Genomic DNA, 22,689 nt, shown 5'->3' with positions numbered 1-22,689 from the left:
TATTTCTGTACTCTATATACACTGCTGTTGGCCTCGGTCACTTTTATCGCGGGATTACACTATATTGTAATATATTTTTGCTGGTTGATGAACGCCTAATTATCTATATTTTACTTACCATATTTGTTAATATCTCCTATCAGTGTTATCTTGCGCATTGCTCCAACATTTGACTCCTGAAATCATCTTCTAATCCCGGCAAAAAAAAAAATCCCGACAATTTGGGACGACTTGATTTAAGTCTATTCAGACCATTGAATTCCTTTTCGCCTGTTTACTAGGCTACCTACATCTGGCAGATGCTTAAAGCATTAGAACAGTTTGGGTGACATGTTTATACCTAGCTACTGTTGATTCTACGTAGATTATAATATGATGCACGTCGGGCACGATCCTTTCCATCTCTGCTTAAGCATATATGATGTTATTCGAAGTTACTGGATTAGTTAGGTAGTTACATTACTAGATGACCGAATGGCTTCGGCTAAGTCGGATATAGTATGCCTACGGCGATGTAGTTGTGCGAACTTAGTCCTGTGCTACCACCTATAGGGCGACCAATGAACGCTCGCAGTGCCCTAGCCAGATGCCTATTCCAGTAACCCCACACACGTCATCTACCCCACGGGTTGGGCGTATAAGTTGAAGCTGAGCATCGATCAACTAGTGGTTTTTTAGCCGTACGAACACTATAACCCTCCTAAAAGTCGGGCAAATTTCATTGGTAAGAGACATTCGTCCTATGAAACAGCCGCTACATGCTATACTCTTAACATATTGCTCAACTTTAAGTCCATCACCTTGTTTAAATCATACAATACATCTAAAATCATCTAAGTACCGCGAGCGTGACGAGATAAGAAAGCATAACCATCATTAATGGCCCGAACGGCCTCTTCATTCCCTTCATGGCTGCGATACATATCAAACAAATGCGCAGCATTGTTTATAAGTCTTAATTCTGAATCAATGCCCTGGCTGCACAGTTCATCGGCTGTGCGCTGAGCTTGCTGCCAAGGGATCAGATCATCTTCGTACGGGTGCACCAAGAACGTAGGCGTGCGATAGCTGCCATTTCGAATGTGTGCTAGTGGGCTGATGGCTTGGACCTGAGTGGGCGTGGGTGTTGGGAGCTGTGGCGTTCCGTTCTGTTGTGCGTTCTTCTTTAGGCCGTGGACTAGGACTGGCACTGTCTGTCCGTGCCAGTTCATGTGGAGGACAATACGCGAGCGAGCGTCGTTCTTAGCCATCCATCCGCCTGCCGCTCGTGATCCTGTAGGGGGATTATATGCCGTTATTGGCGAGTCTTCTACCCCGTCTAATAAGTTGTATGTTTCTGTCATGACCGCGTCTCCGTAAGGCTTATTCTCTCGCGACCAGGATTTATCTTCGTAGTCGGTGGGGCAGTAGAAGGCTAAGATGGCCTGTGGCGGCTGTAGGCATGTGCTCGGAGCGCTCCAGCCTAGGCTCAGGGCTAGGGTACCTCCAGTTGACCAGCCGACTGCGACTACGCGATCGCCATTAATTCGAACGTCGGATCGCTTTCTAGCGAGGGATGGTAATGTGTTGCGCACCCATCCTAAAGCGTCACGAACATCTGTTATGGGGCCCTCTTCCAAGGTGGTCTCCGGACAGAGACGATAGTCGACACTAACAGGAACGAAGCCGGCGTCTAGCAAGATCTGGGTTTGCTTCGGACGTATGTCTTTTCTTGATAGCATTACGTGACCTCCGCCATGTACCATTAAAGCTAAATTTCTTTGTAGTCAGTAAAGAAAAGGTACGAGTAAAAGGGCTAGCTAGTGGTTCTTACCAACAGGTCGCGCATCGCTACCGGTCTGTAGTGTTGGTGGGTAGTATATGTCGGCTTGTAATGGTAGGGATCCAGCATGCTTGAATATTACTGTCTCCTGCGTCTCGGGAAATATCTCTAGCTCCTGCTCCGAACCATTAACCGCGGGACTCGAAAGCTGGGCAGATGGCGATGCCGCTATGATGCGTAAGATTTTACTTTCCTCGCTAGAACCCGCCGACCAGTCAACCCATTGGAAACCCGACGCCTGGAGCTTCGTTTTCCATCTCGCTGCAGGAATCAGGGCATGGGTGCGATCGTCTTCGAACAGCCACCAGCCTTCGACCAGCCCCCAGACAAGGTCGTACCAAAACAGATTTTCCTCGTTCTCGACGAGACATAGCAACCCGTCTTCGCGTAGTAGATGTCGAATGTTGGTACACGACCGGACAAGGTTCGAAGTCGCATGGATACAATTAGTTGAGATGATTAGGTCGAACCGTCCCTGGAGGTCAGTGGGAGGCTCCTTTTCAATGTCTATAACCGCATATTCCATGAAAGGATACTGGGCGAATCTCCGCTTGGCAGCAGCTACTAGTGACCGTGAGACGTCCGAGAAAGTATATACAATCCTTTGCTTCACATCACTCTTCTCAAACAAATCAACCAAAGTTTTAGTCGTTCCGCCGGTACCACCACCGAGCTCGAGGATGCGGATCTCGCGCTTGCCCTGGAATTTCTCACACACGCTGGACAAAAAACGCGAAAGGAATGATGTGGCGGCTCGAAATAGGGGTGCGGTAGCGTACACATCTCCCATTAACTTGCGCGCTTCGGCATCGCCGAACATAACGGCCAGAGGGTCCAGCCGGCCTGTAAGGCAATCCGCAAGCCGGGCGCCGGTGTTGCGCAGGAGTTGGTGTTCAATTGCATATTCGGGAAATTTTTCAATGATGGCGCTATGCAACTCCTGAGACGATGCACGGGTCACCAACTGATCCGTCCTAATGGCCCTACCGTCTTTAAGCGTAATTAAATTCGCGTCTTCCAGAACCCTGTGCATTTGGGCTACGAGCTTCTCGTGTTTCGGCAGGTATTTAAAGTCGGATAGACGTTCTCCAGCGCGAAGCGTACGTATATCACAGCCCAGGTCGGCGAATGCTTCGACGGTGTACGCGACGACTAGTTGTGCCTGGAACGGGTACACGGCTTTGCGGAAACCTATGAGGTCGTGCTCCTGCGCGTCCTCATCGAAAGTGTTTCTGTTTGCAGAGAGCCAGTCATTAGCAACAGCTGCGATGCCCCCGTCATCGTTAGACTCTTCTTTTTCTTCGTCATCCTCTTCATGGTCATGTGTTACTTCATTTTGGCTTTGTACTACAGGAGTAGGAGTAGGGGTAGATGACTCCCCTCCTAGAATCCGGATTAAGGACTGGACATCAGTCAGGTCCTGTAGGTCGTCAATAGACAGAGTCACCCCAAAGTGTTTCTGAATCTCGCTAGATATCTCTGTAATCATTAGCGAGTCAACACCTAAGTCAGCTAGGTCGGCGTCCGGTTGAACCTCTTCGATGCTCATTCCGAAGATGTCGCTCAGCATTTTGCGGACCGATTGGTTGACCCCAGAAGCGGCAGAGGGAGCAGCACCATTATCGTGTTTGGTCGTCGTCGTGGAATGATCATCATGTCGCGTTATGTCGTTAAGAGGAAGCTGTAGCTGCTGAGTCAGGACGGCATCCGCAAAGACGTTATTTGTGGTCGATGGAAGCGAGGAGGATTTAGATGGTGCAGGAGTGATTATGTTTCCGTTTATCTTAGACAGGACCCTCCGTAGTGATGTGAGGGATACCTGAGTAAATTCGGCGCCCAAGAAGGCTAGGACAATGGAACCTGTTGTGGGATCTAGGACAAATACGTCGTTCACGAGCGTGTTCTTGCCCTTGGCCTCCATGTTGGAATATACTCTCCACGTCCGGTTCTTGGAAGGTGTATCTTGGCTAACTGACTGTAGTAACGACTCGCTCCATAGTACTTCTCCAATGGCGTTGCACACAGAGACATCGTCATCGCCGCCGCCTTCCTGAAGGCAATTTACATGAATGCCCGCAACCTGCAAGAAATTATCGACAGCTAGGGGATCGGAGAGAGCAGAAGCAAGACGATCTGCTTCGGGACGGTGTGGCATAACTACGTCACCGACGACTTCTCCATTAAAAGCGATCGTATTACGGACCCCCTTATAGTATGGAGCATAGTTGACGACACGGCTGAATATTTTATACAATATATCACCGGCAAGTCGGTTCGCTTCGGGAGATGAAGCAATTTGGTCATAACGCGATCTTCCTAGCAAGCGCCCGAGGGATTGGAAGCGGGAGGACGCTACGGCTGCGTCGAGTAGGGCTATAGTACCTTGGGCGTGGTTGGTGTGTTGAGTTGGTGGTGCAGGTCGGTCCCCAGCTTCAGGAGAAGAGAAGAAGCGGAATGACCATTTCGTACTGTTACTTTCCTGTTTAAGGCTAATGCGAAGAGATCCATTGGGTTTTAGTCCTAAGGGCGAAAGGATATGCATATTCTCTATTTGGGGAACTTTAGAGCTGCTCTTCGCCTCGGCACCTTGGAGTGCTTTCGCGGCCCGGATGGCCAACTCGAAATATAAACCTGCCGGACATAGGCTCTGACCAACAACCGCGTGGCCTTTGACGCTTAGCTCGAATATCTCGTGCGAGGCATCCACAGCGAATATAGCTTCTCCGTCCACATCTCCGAGTCTTCGTACTAATTCCGGTAGACTCGTAATAGGCGGTGGCGTCTCAATCGCAGCCTGTGGTCCATAGGGTCGGAATTGTATCCAATGCTTTGTCTTGGCGAATTGGTACGGGGGTAGATCCAACCACTTATACTGATCCGTTTGTGTGCCATGGAAGGCCCAAAAGTCTACGTTTGACCCAGCTCCCCAAAGCCCAGAAGCAGCCCTAGCAAGACTACTCCAAGGGTTGCCTTTGCCTAAGTCAATCGATAGAAACACGTCTTTTTCACTGCCTCGTGCGGCTGGTAGTGCGCGACGTACCATGCCAATAATTGGGGATACCGAACCGGCCTCGAGCCAGACGGATGACGGATTTTGGTTGGCAATCCTTTGGACAGCCTCGCCGAAATAGACGGGTTCACGGGTGTGGCTCGCAATCTTAGCAGCATCAATGCTGGACCAACTCTGGTTGGGCGAGCACGTCTCTAGGCGAATTGATGGCTTTCTCCAGGTAAGGGTTGAGGCTAAGGCTTGGAGGTCATCCAGAATGGGATCAGCAAGGCGAGAGTGATACGCATGGCTGTTAGCCAGTCGAACCGTCTTTAGGCCCGGCGTTTCCCGACAGACCTTCTCGGCCGCATCTACTGCTGCCGCATCACCAGCGAGTACGATATTGCGCGGGCCGTTGTAGCAGGCCACGTCGACGGATTGCTTTTCAGCAATTTTCTTGAGCAGGCCGCCAAGGCGCTCCGTGTCGCCCTCAATCGCCAGCATGACGCCGGGGTCCGCGCCCCAAAGTTTCTCCATCAAGCGAGCCCGGCCTGTAACCAGGCGGAGGCCATCGGTAAGATCTAGGCTACCGGCCACGACAAGCGCTGTTAGTTGGCCAAAGCTGTGACCTACCAAAGTACTTATTTGCAGCCCAGCGTCCAGCCAGGCCTGAGCACTCGCATATTGCACTGAGAATAACATGGCATGCAGGAAGACCAGATCATCTACAGGGGTCGGATCGAATATGCGCGGGAAGAACGACGACAAGCCTAGACTCTGGCAAACCTCGTTACAGCTTTCGAGATGAACTCGCAAAAACGGTGTATTCTGGACGAGATCCCGTGAAAGGTAGATGCTACGGCCTGTCTGGCCGCCGAAACAAAGCACTACTGGTGCTGGCCACTGTGCCGCAGCTGTCTTCTTTTTCTTGTCTATACTCCTCTGCGACACAGAACGTGAGCCAGAGGCAATGGCTTCTAGGTCTTGCCGGAGGGCGGGAAGGCTCGCGGCAGTCGACGTTGAAGCATATTCGAGCGTTCGATTCTGCTTGCGAGCCAGATTATACGCCACATCGCTTAGTTTAATCGAGGGGTTTCGGTCCAGGAATGTTTTTAATGCGGCGCTGTATGCACGAACACTTTCTGTTGTCTTCGCCGAAATGAATATTGGATATTCAATCTTCTCATTTTCTGGCAATTGATTGATAACATCTTCAGTCGCCGAGCTGTGGCGATACTCACGAACAACGATAGCGGCATTGCTTCCGGCCGCCCCGTAGTTGTTAATCAGGGCCGCCCTCCATGTGCTTGCGTACCACGGGCGAGCCTGTGTGGCAATTGCCATCTTGTCCGGCTCCAAGGCGGGAATCTTTGGGTTGAGACGAGTAAAGTTGGGCTGCTTAGGAATTATGCCGTACTGCATCATAAGTAGCGTCTTGATGACTCCCGCCACTCCTGATGCGGCTTCGGTATGACCGATCACATCCTTTACCGACCCTATCACAAGCTCTTGTGTACGATTTGGGCTACCGAATGCGCTTCGTATACTAGCACATTCAATAGGATCGCCCACAGGGGTTCCTAGAATTTACCCTTCGTCAGCGTAGTTTCGAACGAATATGCGATGGATATTGTATAAGTCAGGGGCCGGGATATTTCAGCTTACCCGTTCCATGAGCCTCTACATAGGAGACCTCTGAAGGCAACACCCCACCTCCGGCGAGGGCTTGGAGGTATAGATCGCTTTGCGACTGTGAGTCTGGTACAGTGATAGGACTGCAGCTCGAGTTTTGGTTGACTGCTGTCCCCGTGATAGTGCCAAGGATGTGGTCGTTATCAGCTATAGCCTGTGCTAAAGGCTTGAGGACTAACACACCGGCACCCTCACCACGACAGTATCCATTTGCCTGGGCATCAAAAGCCCGCGAGGCACCTGTCGTGTTTAAGAAAGAGGCAGCTGCCAAGTTCTGATAGAAAGTAGAGCTTGTGATTACATTGACACCTCCAGCAATGGCGACGGAGCAGTCGTTTGTTTGAAGAGCCTATTGATTCAAAAAGTGTGGTTAGTAACCTGTAACTCTGCGTGTACAGTGCGTGGATATACTTACCTTACAAGCATGATGAATAGCAACGGCGGACGAAGAGCATGCTGTATCGAATACAACAGAGGGGCCAGTCCAACCAAAATGGTGGCTGACTCTACCGCTGATGAATGCTCTTATAGCTCCAGTAGCTGAGAACGCGGTTGCGTCTTCCGATGCTATATTGTCCTCGTATTCGACGTAACCCGCGCCGATATAACATCCCACAGGGCGATGTGGTGACTCTGATCCATCCGCGTACCCGGCCGATTCCATGGCTTCGTATGATACCTGGAGTAGCAGCCTCTGTTGGGGGTCCATTGATGCGGCTTCGCGAGCAGACATGCCGAAGAAGCGATGGTCAAATGCATCGGCATCCTGTAGGAAGTTACCAAAGAAAGGACCTTTAGGATTGCGCCACAAGTCCGAGGACTTGAACCGATTTTCAGGTACAGGCGTGGTTGCATTTCTACCAGAGTTGATCAAGGACCAGAAGTCTTCAAGAGAATCGGATTGCGCGTATCGACACGCCATGCCAATGACGGCGATGGGCTGAGCTGTGCCCACGGCCGTCGGAGGTAGAGAACCGCTCGGGGTCGTCTGACCAGTAGCCAAGTTGCCGGTGGTTATGCCGCTGGAAGGCGAGCTTGTTTCTGATAATGGAGACTGGTCCAAGTATTCGTTAGTGGGGGTATCGGTAGCTAATTTGAGAGATCGAGGCACGGCCCCTGGGCTGCTGCCAATGGGTATTATTTTAACTGGTTGACTATCCCATGCATCCAGTGTTGCTTGAACTGTTTCATACCACCTACATACATCCACTAGGATGCAGTCTAGAGCAATTTCATGAAGTGCCCCTTTCGTGATAATCTCCGTGTCCAGAGTAGATCTCAGGGGCACGGTCAGCTGTTCAGCTGCCGGGAACTGGAAGTTTTCATTATGCTGAAATAGCAACTTTAATTGTTGAGCGATCTCAGTCCTATCCAGACTAGTCGTGTGATATCGGCCGGAAAGGCCAACTGGTTTAGCGGACAAGCCGCCATCTGCGAGTTGTCTGGCGAAGCTCGTAAATTGGCCCTCTGGTATTGTGAGCGTGACCCTGTCAATATCGGTCACGCAGGAGATATATGCCTAAAAAGCCATATAAGCCAGGGAAGAAAGTCAAATAAAGGGATAGCCATATCATAACTTACCTCGGGGAAAGACGCCAGCGTCCTTTCAAGATACCCCTTTTCGATGCTCGAAGTCCATCCAACCGACCACGTAGAGCTGGACCGGGAAGAATCTTCACCCCCATCCGACCGTTCTAGTTCGTCTAGGTCTACCACGGCCCCAATACAAACCGCGAGGCGAATTGCGGTAGCCGTCCACTTCTCTAAGTCGTCTCTATCCCGCGCGCTTGCTATAACGGTAGCAGCTAAGAATCCAATACAGAATCCCTGCACGGTGCCTTTATGGCCTAGACGGAGATATTCGGCAATTTGCGAAACAACAGTTAATGGGGCGAGAAGTAAGTTGCAAGGGGCACTTAACCGGGGTGCCTCTTCGTTCTGATTCTCAAAGAATGTCCCTAATTGTCGTAGTTGTTGCTTAGCTCTTGTGAGACGCCTGAAGTTGGGAGAGCTCAGTTGAATCGTAGTCTCCCATAATGAGGGCAGCTCTTTTACAATCTGAACGAGGAATCCAAGACTAGGATCCTCCAGGATTGCCTTCCGAAGGTCTCTAAGACGGGACGGTACGAGCCGAGGGATCTGAGGCCCGAACAATAAGAGGGTGTTCGCGGCCGAATTTGTGGCGGCTGCATACATTTCTCAAAGATTGATATCTGATGGCGCTACTACACGAGATGAGAGAAGATCTTTCAAGGCCACGACACGCTCTATAAGTAAGTGAGCCTTCAAGTATATTATGTTAAGCAATATTGTTATTGCGTCTCGATCATGAAGTTGATTCATGCGGGTGCCGTGTTGAGATGTATTTTTAGGCGCTGGATACGTTTTAGGGGTCGGGGCATGTGTTTATAAAGACGGCGGGCTCACAAACTTGGACATCATGTTTACACGATAGGTCGCTCCTACGTGGGAGGCGGTACTTCCTAGATGATCAACATCCGTATAACCAATTTATGGTTCGTAAGAAAAACATGGCTAACAAGGCAATATACTTATCGTCATCACCCTTGCCGAGATCATATCGTTCCGCGGTTCTTCAAAAAATCAATGAATGAATTAGGTACCTGGTATAAGACAATCTCTAGGCTTTGTTTGGTTCGTCTACTTGTTTAGTCCGTTGGCTATGCATACCCGTGCTATTCGTTGACGGCTTTTCATCTTTGGCTATTTCCTCTTTGGTATAGTCTTAAAGAAGGCTTATCGGAGTAGTAGTAATACATCTACTACCCTAGGAGTTTGACTATTTAGCGCATAGGACTACCAGCGACCCCCATTTTCCTACTTGTGCACGCGCCGGACCAGGATAGTCATGCCATGCCTACATTTTTTCTCTGCACTTTCCTTATCTAGCATGCTAACCCCTGGAGTACAACCATAAGGCTTACGGGTGAGACTTTTACAGGGGCGAAAATCACTTTAATCCCCGTAATATCGCGAATGGAAGGTTCCGAGCTGATTTTCTCAAGGCTAATGCAAGCATTATTGCATGATGGGTAATCGTGTCTAGGGTTTAAGATGACCCATTGCTGGGCACATCAACGATCTCTATGATCCTTGGCGTACGGCCTACACTAAAAAGAAAAGGTGACAATGGGGCAAAATTGTTACCTGAAGCCTTCGATAGTGATAGAAAGTTATAAGTTAACTAGGTAGTATAAGTAACAGTTTCACATTCACGACAGGTTTTATTCCTGACAAGTTATTCTATACCTACCAAGAGTAGATCGAGATTGGATATAAGATAGACAATGTATGCCAAGCACACGGAGTCAGAAGGATTTAGCTTCTAAGGTTTAATTTATTAGCTTTTTCTTTTATAATTCTCATATAACATATAACATCACCAATGTCTAACCAAATACACGGGCATGGTCCGAAGAGTGACACATAAATAAGTCGAAATTACCAAAAATGTTGATGCCCCAAGCAATAAGGGGCCTTCCTTATAAGGCAAGGCAATTTTTGTGGAGTATAAAATGTGTCAAGTTCACACTTCGGGACATAGAGTTCCACGGTTGGTCAGCAAAGTTCTATTGTTGAGTTTATTTTTCCTGTGACCTGGGTTACTCTGCATATGCGGCTAACCACATGAACATGGCTTTTAGGATATGTTCCTTGGTAAATCCCCCCGAGAATGTTTGAGTAGTCCTGCTTTGGAATCTAGAAACTCCGTGCCGGAACTTCTGATGTTGTAATGTTTGATGCGCTCGCGATTTGCATATAATGCTACCAAGTCCTGCATACCAAGTCCTGCATACCAAGTCCTGCATACCAAGTCCTGCATCGCTAGCTTGCCATACATGTGGTAACTTTGGATCAGGATCGCAGAAAGATTCGGATGGTTAAATGCTGACCTCCATGAACTTCCAACTTCATAAGATTCATGATAATGGAGCATACGTTATTGGCATGATTATTTAAACTTTAATACAAGTTTAATAGGAGTCAGTCCGCCCTTTCTTAGGGTATTTTTTAGCGCGTTATGACTTTTGATAGGTGGATCATTCCGGGCCGGCCCGTTAGCTACAAACTTTAACTTTACCTGTCATAATGCCCCGCTATCGTCTGTGCAACCGGCCCCGTAGTACATAGATGGAGAATAATCTCATACTCACTCTCTCTACATGTTGAATAATGTGCCAGACCAAAGTAGTGGTAAACGTTCATGGGCGTTTTATCTTTATCTTTAAGCGTGAGGTAGCGTCAAATTGTCAGTGTAAGGATCCATTTCCACCAACTGGAATTGAGATACAGTATTTTTGGGTTGATATTTGATTGGGCATGGATGTATCCGGTACTTTTGCAAGGCTAGTTGACTAGCTCGGAACTCTAATATATTAAGCATGGATGTTCGGATCAAATCTGCGAAGTCTGGACCTCAGATTAGACAATCCCCCCTTCGTTTTGCGAAAAGCGGGTTTTCATTTCATCCATACCAGAATATGTGCTGTGCCATCTTGACCCAGTCGGCCATTATTTTAATTTGAATACAATGACTGAATATCAATACCTATTCTACTACAATATATTCTATAACAGTGTCACAGATACATATTTTGTTTCTAAAAACAGGTTATTTGTAAACCCTTGTATGCCCTTGTAGACCTCATAAACTAATAATGTATTAGAGCGATAGTGAGGGTGACAACAAGTATTACTAATCAGTTCTTATCCTCTCGTCTTTCCAGAGCTAACGCCTCTTTGCATACTTCGAATACGTCAACGCTAGGGGAGTGAGTTCATGTCTTATAATATAGCAACTTTGGTCGAACTTACGTGTAATCATGCTTCAAACGTGCGGAGAACGAAGTCGGTACATCTAGTAAGGTCAGTCACCATCGAATATCACAATGAGGGCATGAAAAGTAAATATAGAGAGTGGCCTAATTGGGAGGCAATGAAAATACATACCGGAGCCTAGAGGGTCAGCATAACAACGAACTCGATCCTCAACCTCTTTCTCCTTGCCGAGGCGGACTCTGGATAGTGATTGAACTCTTGATGCGCGAAGTCTACGGACTTGTTCGAACGTAACGAGACGACTGGACACATCTGCTACTGACTCTCTATTACCGAAAAGTGCACCTAAAGCCCCGGCATCTTCTATGGCCTGATTTGCCCCCTGTGCGCCAAACGGGAGCATCTGTAGTACCCTGATGTGAGCCTCGCCAAATAGAGGAAAAAGGATATGGGCTGTTACACACTGGATGAGCTGCGTCCCCTATTAGCACGAATTTCCCTCGATGCCAAATTGGAAGCGGATCATGATAGGAAAGAGGCCAGTCGGTGACGTTTGGAGCCACGCTAAATTCAGTATCTCATTAGGTTTTTCAACTTTCATAATTTACACCCAGATGGGAAACCGAACACTTACTTGATGATACGAGCTATACTAGGGTGGTAATGGCCAAACTCTCTTAGCATGAGAGATTTTAAATCTTAACAGATTTTAGTATAAGAGCATTTAATAATGTATATTTCTACTTACCCGCGTCGTCGCCGTGAGTACTTCCATGGATACCCGCGAAATTCTGGACTTGCCCGCTGTGTGAATGTCAGGTACATATTCTTTAGACTTTAGTTTTTCTTACACATTCGGGAAGCTTACTTTCGACAAGTATACCACACCATATGTCGTTCTATCTGAGAGGTCGTATCTGCTAAAATACTGTTGCCTCTCCCTTTTACTTCCTGCAGCTCACGAAAGTGTGGATCATCCTGTAGGTCAGATGTTGGTATCATAAACCGGAATGCACTTAATCCTGAGGGGGTAGATCTCGCCGCTTTTTCGTCGCCTAGCACTACGCCCCTCAAAACGGAATGTAGTCCGTCAGCACCGACGATGAGGTCCGCGTAATGCCGTGTTCCATCCTCGAGTATAACAAAGCCTTCTTCGGCATTAGCTGCTACCACTTTCGATGCCAATTCAAGATCCAGAGTGGAGGTTAGACGCAAAAGTTCGTTGTGCAAGTCTACACGATGCACTGTATAGAGGGGCGCCCCAAATTCCTCGCGAGCATTGATTAAATCCGCACGGTGAAGGGGTTCTAGCGTGACACCATTCAATACCTCGAAGCAGGTCATATCATCAGCTCGAGCCTTCGCGAAATCGAAACCCAGGCGAGATAGCACGCGCGCCCCATTAGGGGTTACGAGAATTGCAGCACCCGCTTCGGCGGCAAACCGAGACTTCTCTAAGACCTATATTCTGTTGGCACTTCTGATAGACCTAACTCAAGGTCGTTGGTAAGTAGAAATCTCATCCTACCTTCACAGAGTGGCCGGCTTGCTGAAGTGCGACAGCAGTACATAGACCGCTGATGCCGGCGCCAACAATAAGCACTTGGAGAGGCATTTTGAGTACGTAGAGGATGCCTTTGACACCTAGACATTTCCGAAAAAGATAAATTAGCGCGATCATCTAGGTTTTATTACATCTGTTGTATTACTCAGACTATCTCATTACTAAGAAATGAGGTATCCTGGGAACACCGTTAAGACTTATGTGTATCTATATCTTAAAATCCTGAAATTATGATATCGCATATGTGAGCAGAACTGATCATAATACAGAGATGATCATTTTAGAAGATGTATCATACCACTTCTCAACCGACGTCGGTCGCTTCCCATACTGAATAGGCATCTAGCTACCTTACATCGTTAAATTTTGGAACGAAGGATTGACGTTTCATGCATCCCTGTGATGAATAGTGAGGAGGGTTGTCTCGCAGAAAGTAGGATTTCAGAAGTCATGAAAGTACACGATGTACATGGTGTGTTCAAGTCACCCTGTGGATTAGATCTACGATTTCTATTCGCTCGTTTATCTAGTTCTATCGGTTGGCATGCCGCTGAAATGCCGGGTCCTTCTCAATACGGCCTGGCCCCCATTTGCAACTTCGCGTTTTGTTGTGACGGTGTGGTGCTATGTTACCTACCTCTTTGTACAGGTTATTAGCCTACCTTGTAAACGCACTCCGGATGGTTACCGAGGTTGGCTCTATGATGCTAGGGTTGAGATTCTAGCGTATTCTAGCGTAAGAGGAAGACAATTGGTTGGCTTAGCCAGCGTAAAACTACATATAATACATGTAGGAGCGCTTTTCGCCCATTCCTCTATCCACGCAAATGGGTCAAGTAAAATTATGCCTCTAATGTAACGCAAGCCTTCAAAGGGAATATTATTTATCCGAGTTCAACTCGTCAACCTATGTCGACTATAGGGTTTATAGAGGCTTTATATACGCCTCTAAACACCTGACTTATGACCATGCAAAATAAGCTGCATTATCCAGGAGAGTGCCTGGGTACCTTCTTGTGTGTTTGAAGAGTTTTCGGAGGTAAGGAAAATGCGATAAAATGGTTATTGTGATCCTATCGTCCTGTTAGTTAATGTGCTGACGTGGGATCTGGCAGTATTGCTCACGTTGCCGTAGCGGCTGATGCTAAATATTACCTAGCTACGGTCTAGATCAATGCTGCTCGACATTCAGAGGCCTCCAGGAGTCAATCTCACGACCTCTTCGCTTCCCACGAAGTGCTGGCTTAGTGGAAGTTTTATCCACCATCTCGAACAGGAAGATAAGAAGGAATATCCATATGATAGATTAGAGAAAATGTTTTCGTTTCGTTCTCTCATTATCTTGAATTTAGTCCTGGCAATACTATGTCAAACTGTTCAAGGGTCATAAGCCAGTCGGACTCGACGGCGGACCTAGTCGCTAGTGGGCCCGGCACAGCAAGTCTTCCATGTCCTAAGCCAGGCAGAGTGCTAGGAAGCTGGCGCCCTCGGATCCATCCTACCCCCTGGGGAAACGAGATCCTGACGACTAGATAATGTTGGGTTATCCGCCGATGGGTTGGGAGTGTCACTAGTGTATCCGCTATCGCGAGTGGGGAATCCCGGTACCTCAAAAGGCAGTTCACGATAGTGGGTAAACGGATCGATCCCTGGACGATGGGGCGCATCGTTAGCTACATAACCGTTCAAACTACTAAGGCCGAATTGCGTGCTTGTAGATGCATTTAGGTATCTTATGTTTCCAGGTATTAGTATGCGATTCCTTCACAGAAACAAGGTGTATAGAGGCGAAGTTCGGGATAAGAACACCATTTGGGAAAAGATCATCCGGAAAGTTGACTTCAAATCCAGGTTAAGACACAGATATTCAGGAAGGTGGTTATTGCTTTTGTCATTATGCCGGGTCTAGTTCTAGGTAGTTTCGTAGGCTTCGACGGCAACTAGCTTTCTCAACCTCCTGCGTGTTATCGTTCTTGTCCTTAATCACATTAGCCGGACGAGGCGACCACCGGGACTATAGGCATAGCAACCTTGAAATCCCATGCAGAGAAGGCAAGGGTATTCTCTTATGTATCGTACTTTAGCCCGGTGGCGGGAACTGCATCACGATCGGCTTACCCTTCTTAGGAACTTGGTTCGTTCTAGAAGGCTATGATTGGTGGTTGGTTTGGTATAAGATGACGGGATTTGAAGACGCATAAGGACTAACTTGTTAGCATGGCGACTAATCCAGCCGTATCGATCGTCTATAACTCGAGACACTAAGACGGTATATCGAGGATTATAATCTGCTCGCAAGATTTTTCGTAGGTACAAGGCTATTGCAACCCTAAAATGTTAATAGCATATCAGTTTCGAGGTAGGCATCTAGTTCGTCTAACGCAGAACGGATCATGCTTTTTACATCGTCATGGGTATCCTCTTTACTCCTACCCACAGCGCAGGACATTGCATGCATGAGGTAAATTAATAGCCGGTAAGCACCCTTATATATCCCGTATATAAACGAATAGCATATCATTAGCTGCATGTAATTATAATGGTTAACGACCATCCTAAGCTAAGTCATTAAATATATGCGTTTATAACTTAAGAGGTCATCATGTCATTAGCCTCGGCTGGCGTGTAGTACGAATGTCACTCTCTCGATCTCAATCAGATCTATCACATATAATGCGCACAGACAAGGATCTAGTTAATGTAACCATACCAACAATTTCGTGGGGTTCTTCCATATGTACAACAACAGACTGCTTCGGATACGACTAGACCTCGCGACTTAAATCAAACGCTCAGGCTACCAGCCCTATCGGCTCGAGTATGCCGCACTGTCATGGTCACATGATATAAGGGGTACTATACGTAGCGTACCTATTGAAGGTTACGTATAGATCTTATAAGATTAGGCTAACTACCTAGTTATACAAGATTAAAGTTATCTTAGACTCATCAGGACCGTCATTTGAGCCCCACTAGTTTAAACCCCACGCTAATGCAACCCCTTTGCGCAGTTCGAGCATAGCCCTTGGTAAGTGGATCTGACTAAGGTATTACTAGACCCCTAGACTCCTACGCTAGGCTCTGCAGTCTACAGGGGTGTTTGTGTTGTACAGTCGGTAACTTCTTGCTTGTGATCATGTTTCGTTTTTTAACAACGACATTGAAGTCGAAATGCTGATCCTCTCCTACTTCATCTAATATGTAAGCCAACTCCTTCCAACTTGCATCAGTTCATCTATTAACCTATTAACACCCAATCTTCGTCTGAATAAGCACATTGCCACATAATCGTCAACATCTGAAATCTCTTCTATTGGAGATGTAATGTACATGTAAGTGGCCATACGCCATTCCATACCGTCGGATATCTAAACGCACTCAGCCGTCATATATCGCGAGCGATATCGCAACTGCTTTAGCGGAGGTGTCACTAATGCACTAGTGATGTTGCCAGCACATGCAAGATGCATGGGAACGATAAACTCACTTCCTCCAATAGGTTTCCTCCTTCACGCGTACCCGTACAACGCTTGATAAATCGTATGATCCTGTATCAAACGTTGAGAACTGCTATGCGATTTGCATACTAAGACGAGCTGCTCGTCGTCGAAAACAGGTATCTTGTAGACAATATTAATAGAATATGTAGTAAGGCAATAGTTGTGAAATTTCAAGTAACTCTTTTGCCGAATAATCGGAGTACTAAGGTAGAAACTCGAACCCCCATTTTCTGTTCTTTCTCTACTGACTTAGCTTAGGCCGTGTTCTTTCCCTTGAAATTCTCAACACCCCCTTCTAGTTCCCCTAGCCCAACACAAGAGCGTTTACTTCGGCCTGATATATATCTACCTATCCTTCATGCATATCACACCAAAGTTATGATAGATATTCTCGGTATCAACCACATGAGGAATCCATACAAATAGGCTCTTCAAGCCATAATCATATTCCTTATCCATTAGCTCGTAACACACCAATAGACTTACTCGCTCGTATTGTTAAGATTCTAGATGAGACATCTAAAACAAAGGTTATCTTCGGTATTGGTAGCCACAGGTTCCGATATTTAGCTTAGGGTTCCGCGAGGAATAACGAAGTTGTTTCCATACTTCTTGCTCCACCTTGTGATAACTAAGTAAAGCCTTGTCTTGCTATAGTGCCTAAACCTTAACTCTATCGGTATTCCGACGTTTACATTATCTTAGGTACCTAGACAATTACAATGCTGGCCGTTTCGCGAGGAAGATTGCATTCCCGGCTTTATAGCCTTTTAACAGAGCACCTAGGCACTATTAATGAGTTATATCGTAAACATCTTTAGCGGTTGTTTGAATGATCTCGATAAACTCATCCTTGAAGTTTCTTCAAGTTCTGATGCTCTGGATGGTTTAGGGACTTAGAAGGCAATCTCTAACAGTGGCAAATGTCACTCATGCATAGATCAATTAATGTAGAATAATTGGTCGCAGACCATTAGAAACCAAGACAGACGACCTCAATAGTGAAGGTCATACACTCAGACCATAAGAAATGCATTCATCAATATTCCTCATGCAACTAAGGGTCGTCTATACTCAAGCGTCCCCATTCTTTCCGTCCTCTCTTATTTAGGTGCTCATTTCGTTGCTTTTTCTGCCTTGCCAGATCCCCAAATCTGTTCAGTTTCGATAGACCATTTTGGATGTCAGACTTGGTGCTAAAACGTCGAACCACGGAAACCTCAACGCCCACGTCGTAGGCCCGTTCAATGAGGATATCGAGGTGTTGTAATTGTACGGCTGCCGAGGCGCTTTCTTAATTTCGAGATTGTCGAGCCAGGTAGTCTGCTCAGGAAGCTTGCTAAGCCGAGAGAGTGCCACATTCTCGAGCTACTGAGAGATCCATTTTTTGGTGATCGAGGAAGCATTTACCAGGACTTGTGAGAGATTGCTAGTTTTGTCAGGATTCTAGATGAGACATCTAGAACAAAGGACCTGTTCAATATGTATAGTTAGACGAAAGACCTTTATAGTTAGTTTAGAGTTCCTACAAACATTTCAATTTGACGAGCCTATTCACAGTGCCGGAAGTCAATGCTCTATAGTCACCTACATACCTAGATATCCCTCAACCATTCCTAGGCAGGTGCTTAGGTATAGGTAGTTCTCAGACCAATATAGTTACTTTCTGCCTTCCAATTTAACTCCGCGATAGAGACGACATTGTAGTGCAAGGGTACTAGAATAATACACCTAACGCTGAAAGTACTAAAGTTCTTAGACATATCACCGAGTTTCGCCCACAGTGCAATCTTTCTTTAAACAGGTACCACACTATATACATCTAGTTGGGACTATTACCCGTATAAGTAAGGAGGCAAGCTGTAACCACCCAGCTGCTTCGACTAGAACCGTTGAGGTTATTTATGATAAACACTCGAGTAGTATGAACAATAGTGACATCGAAGTTGACTAAGAATAAACCAAGTGACATTTTTCACAAGTAGTGGTATCCTATGCCGATTCTTTAGGATTACGTGACTCAATTAAAAATAACTACTTGAAAAATTATATCTATGTAATCTTGAGAGAAGAGAATATTTATCTTATAAAGATAATATCGAATATCATGTTCCTAACTTAGGCGTGACTGACTACGCAATAGCCGCACAAATCGCCTACGCTGACTACTTTATCGATGCAATTGCAAATTCTGCATGCGCACGAGTAGATCTTGTCCCTAGAGTTGACAAGTTGGGCCATGTGGCCGACGTTACCCTTTGTTGAACACATGTTTTCCTGGCAAAGAATTTAGGAGAAGGTTGGGATTTTTTAATATATCTGCGATAATGTAGTAAGTTGTTAATTGTTGTGCTGTGTGGTATTCGGTGATTAATAAAATAATGAAGATAATACTGAAATATATACGCTAATTAACCATCGGCTGAACAATGAAGTTATTTTTAATTTAAATAACTGTGTAGAGATGTAACGTAACCGTTTTTTATTGCGTTGTATATACTTCATTGCTATTAGGGTGTTAGGATTCTAGATGAGACATCTAGAACAAAAGAACTGTTCAGTATGTATAGACGAGAGATCTTTATAGGTAGTTTAGAATTCCTTGCGGAACAACGAAGTTGTTTCCATGCTGTTTCGTTCCACCTCGTGACAAAGGGAGAGTGAATCTCTGTTAAACCAACTGATTATTTGTCCATTGCAGGCTCCAACCAACTTGATCGTACCAACCGTTAAACTGGGCAGCATTCACTATTTCGGAGTTCTATCTTCTCGTCACTCTTATTCTTCCCTACGCCTTATTGTAAAGTGAATTCTAGTCACATAAACATGGAAATCGCTGGGCATAGCTTGGTAACTGGCAGAGGTAAGCAACTCGACTCATTTCTATTGTAATAATTGCTCACCTAGTGACATCAAGAAAGATGGAGGTAGTGGCAAAGGATCTTGTGATGGACTTGCCAAAGAAGGCGCTCAAGGACTCCTTATAGCAAATTTAAACATACAAGCCGCGGAAAAGGCAGCATCCTTGGCACAGGCTGTTGCAACAAATCCTAACTTTCGGGCTTTGGTAGTTCACCTCGATGTGGCCGCTGAGGAACCAGTTAGTTATACGATAGTATAGGTATGATAGAGTCATTTTAGCGCATTGATTTTTGCGCAACTTCTTTTGCTGTAAGCTATATGTCTCTAAGTTAGAGTCTTACTCTTTTCTGGTCATAACAGGTATAAATATCTGATGCAGATTTACGGCGGAATACTTCCCGAAATTACAAGTACTATACATATTTATTCGTGTACCTCCTCAGGTAAATGTTCAAGGGTAACTTCTCATCACAAGTCAGTTTTCATTAAAAATGAAACTATAGGAGCCTAAGCAACTCCATCCTATCTCGCCTGAGCGTAGCATAAGTCTCTAAGCGACTACGAAACATGGCTTTACTTCTATCATATAAATTATTACCAGGCTATGCCCCAACCGTGACCTCGAACTTGCTGCTAACCCGTACTTTTAAAGCTATTGACAATATCAGGATCCGGGTGAACTGCATTTGCTCATTACGTAGATACTTCGATGATAAGGAAAGTTATGGAGGTTGTTCCTGGTCGAGGATAAATAAGTATGTCGGGAATACTAATGGGGCGCCTTACAACTGCTGAGAAGGTTGTTGATCTCGTCTCGTTCATGTGCAGCCCCGTGTCTAGCTACATGGTAGGCTGTGGCTTGATAACTGATGGAGGCATAGGAATGAGCTTAAGTGCCATGACTTAAAGTGCTTCTCAATTAACCAAAACAATGAACTCCTCGTGCTTCTACGCTTTAGGATAACAAGAAGCAATTGAAATTACGACTCGGAGGCCGCAAGTGCTTTAGGTAGAGCGAACCACTATATTAAAACTATATGCTAGGTTAGACGTATATCTGAAAGAAATCTAGGTAACACGCCGTTCCATTAGTATGCCGTTAAGAGGTACCTAAGGTATATCTTGATGGTAAACAAACTAGTACCTATGCTAAGATTCAATGAAGCTCAACATAACATTACCATAATATTCGATACCATGGAGGGCTTCTCTACTAACCGTGGTTCTAAATTTGTAGAGTAACCACGACAGTCGTGTAGCTATTCAGCCCCCCCCCCCCCCCCCTGTATTTATTTATCCTCGTATGCAACAGTAACTTCCCGTGTTCTTTGAATAGCTTGATTGTCCCTCAGTATGGTCCGCTCACTGCCGTCGTCCGAGTTCCGCCCGGAGGCACCAATTGTCGTCACATTCGCGTTTTTTATATCAGGCCGAATAGCACCCAAGCCTATCTCCGCATCTGCATGCCTTGTATTTCTCATCCTCCCTATCGTGATTAAACCACGTGATCCTTCACTCTGCTTGTAATATCGATCCGAGGTGGTCCCACCGAGCAGTCGAACCCAGATCGGTCGGAGTACTGGAACAGATACGCAGATAAGTGTAATGGTAAGTTCGCTACTGGTCCACATCACCGATTCGGCGGTGGCAACTACATTTACAGGGACTGTTAGACACGAAATGAATATAGTAGGCTCTCAACTTACACAAATAATCATCGGTATGGCTTAGAACATAGAGACCGGACGTTCTAACAACTCCGCAAATTCCTGCCCTATCTGAAGTTAGTTTGTAAAATATAGTTCACTGTTGAAGTACGCCTTACAATATTCCTAAACTGAGAGAGACGCAAATTGTAACCCTTTCCTTTTTTCCCATGTTTAACTTCCAAAGTACCATCCAAGGGAATCCTGCTAGGAAAAAGTCCATCGCAGCAGACCAAGCTGTGTCGCGTTAGCCTCGGTTAGCTTTTCTAATTATTACTAGGTACTTACAACACATGATGTATGCAATTGTAGTTAAATCTAGAGGGCAGTATTCGCGCGGGACACGCTCGTCATAGAGAGACTCGAATGGAACGCACTGAGCAAAGACAGTGATGGAAAGCAGAATAGACCAACCCATCATCGTGGAAATCCAGAACCAGAGTACTACTTTGTGCCTGATATCTTTCTGTGAGCATACTCATCGAGTTAGAATTTGGACCGGACCCTACCATTTCTGAACAACAATGCGCATTAAAAACATGCCGACAGCTGCCTTGCTAAGTCCCATCGCAAATGAAATAATGCATTGAGCAACAAGTTCCGACTTAGTAGCCATTCGCACATCAGACTTGGAGAGATCCGTGTTATGTTGACCGAAGCCATAATGGCAAGAAACCGTTATGGCACATACGAATGCAACCTGTACGATCTATTGCTTCCTGGTTAACACACTGCATGATTCGGAGGAGCCAATTTGAATTCACCTACCCAAGTTGATATAAGAAACCAGTCGTCAATGCCAATACCTTTGTTCGATGTTTTACGAATGGCAATTCGCGTACCAATGAAGCCTCCAGCGAGTATGGCTTCCGTGCACACGACGGCGATGACCGTTGGGCCCTGGTTTCCGAGAGGCATTACGAATCGTGATCTAAGTACCGAAAAGAGAAATACCCGGAGACGCCACCGATTGCCAGATCGTTGAATTCATAGGTTAATGGACCGGCCAGTAATCCGAATACTTCTGTAGAATATTAGAGTCAAAGATATTTGTAGTTGATTTTTTTATTCTTTCTTGATCAGGCACCTTTGGGAGTCATCGTAATATGATGATTATCAACCACGCTATTGAGCGCAAGGACATTGCTAACCCTTGAAGTACCATATGTACATGGCATAAGCCTAGGAGTGTGAGCAGGGGCAGTGGTTGTCAAAACTCTTCACTGTCTAATTTCCAGACTAATCCGTACATACAAGCATAATACCCCCGACCAAACAGCAGACCCTGACAGTAATATACATTAGGCTAATTCGCTAAGAACACCTAACAGCCTCAGCTGTTCTCTCTATCTTTGCTAAAATAGAACGTATATTGTTGAGATCCTGGTGTTCGCCATCAAGTTAATTTTGTACCGGAAGGACTGGAACAACACTGAGTGATAGACATCAAGTTTAACATGATAAATAACTAACGAATCTACAATTGCAGTCGCTAAGAGCGAATTTTTGTCTGGAGAAGCCTCGCGTGTTATCCTATCCCATGGAAACCTACGTAAGGCTTAAAGCTCAGAACACAGCTTCAAATGCTCTATTTCAGCCCTTTTCGTATGGAACTCGCATGAGCCCAGGATCGGATGGATCAAGATCCTGAAACGTACTGTTGGTAGCCACTCACCACAAGATACCTAACTCCATACGGAAAAACAAAGCAAAGTCTAAATGTTAGATTCCTCACCATTTCAGCCCTGGGCCAT

The 22,689-nt window shown here is 45.9% G+C and overlaps 3 protein-coding genes across 3 annotated transcripts; all 3 read right to left on the bottom strand.

Moving 5' to 3' along the window:
- Window positions 1-652: 652 nt before the first annotated feature.
- F4817DRAFT_365335 (uncharacterized protein) lies at window positions 653-8,699 on the bottom strand (the record flags this gene model as incomplete). Its single annotated transcript, XM_049306854.1, has 5 exons — window positions 653-1,750; window positions 1,814-6,391; window positions 6,477-6,852; window positions 6,919-8,022; window positions 8,085-8,699. The coding sequence occupies 5 exons, from the start codon at window positions 8,697-8,699 to the stop codon at window positions 834-836; spliced, it is 7,590 nt and encodes a 2,529-aa protein (XP_049159181.1). The 3' UTR covers window positions 653-833.
- A 2,258-nt stretch (window positions 8,700-10,957) lies between these two features.
- On the bottom strand, window positions 10,958-13,350 carry F4817DRAFT_337576 (putative salicylate hydroxylase). The gene is made up of 9 exons (XM_049303320.1): window positions 13,013-13,350; window positions 12,832-12,947; window positions 12,172-12,764; window positions 12,052-12,107; window positions 11,938-12,001; window positions 11,768-11,867; window positions 11,475-11,706; window positions 11,340-11,382; window positions 10,958-11,288 (listed from the first exon to the last, which is right to left on the bottom strand). The coding sequence occupies exons 2-9, from the start codon at window positions 12,916-12,918 to the stop codon at window positions 11,225-11,227; spliced, it is 1,239 nt and encodes a 412-aa protein (XP_049159180.1). The 5' UTR covers window positions 12,919-12,947; window positions 13,013-13,350; the 3' UTR covers window positions 10,958-11,224.
- Window positions 13,351-20,509: 7,159 nt separating this feature from the next.
- F4817DRAFT_108314 (uncharacterized protein) lies at window positions 20,510-22,213 on the bottom strand. The gene is made up of 6 exons (XM_049297438.1): window positions 21,704-22,213; window positions 21,445-21,644; window positions 21,224-21,390; window positions 21,055-21,172; window positions 20,936-21,003; window positions 20,510-20,880 (listed from the first exon to the last, which is right to left on the bottom strand). Exons 1-6 carry the CDS (start codon window positions 21,851-21,853, stop codon window positions 20,519-20,521), a joined length of 1,065 nt encoding a protein of 354 aa, XP_049159179.1. The 5' UTR covers window positions 21,854-22,213; the 3' UTR covers window positions 20,510-20,518.
- Window positions 22,214-22,689: the final 476 nt, after the last annotated feature.

Source organism: Daldinia loculata (assembly GCF_022478755.1).
Source record: "Daldinia loculata strain CBS 113971 unplaced genomic scaffold F4817scaffold_24, whole genome shotgun sequence".
In the NCBI taxonomy this organism is placed as follows: domain Eukaryota; kingdom Fungi; phylum Ascomycota; class Sordariomycetes; order Xylariales; family Hypoxylaceae; genus Daldinia; species Daldinia loculata.
Note: the sequence above shows the minus strand (reverse complement) of the source record. Positions and strands in the feature narration are given on the sequence as shown.

Bases quoted from the DNA above. Each gene is read 5' to 3' on its own strand.
- F4817DRAFT_337576 (XM_049303320.1), bottom strand. From the start codon at position 12,918: ATGCCTCTCCAAGTGCTTATTGTTGGCGCCGGCATCAGCGGTCTATGT. The intron at 11,868-11,937 runs GTAAGTGTTCGG...TACTGAATTTAG, and splicing joins AGTATAGCTCGTATCATCAA to CGTGGCTCCAAACGTCACCG. The intron at 11,289-11,339 runs GTAAGTTCGACC...TCACTCCCCTAG, and splicing joins CGTTTGAAGCATGATTACAC to CGTTGACGTATTCGAAGTAT.
- F4817DRAFT_108314 (XM_049297438.1), bottom strand. From the start codon at position 21,853: ATGCCTCTCGGAAACCAGGGCCCAACGGTCATCGCCGTCGTGTGCACG. The intron at 21,645-21,703 runs GTAGGTGAATTC...AGGAAGCAATAG, and splicing joins GGTTTCTTATATCAACTTGG to ATCGTACAGGTTGCATTCGT. The intron at 21,004-21,054 runs GTAAGGCGTACT...AACTTCAGATAG, and splicing joins TCTCTCAGTTTAGGAATATT to GGCAGGAATTTGCGGAGTTG.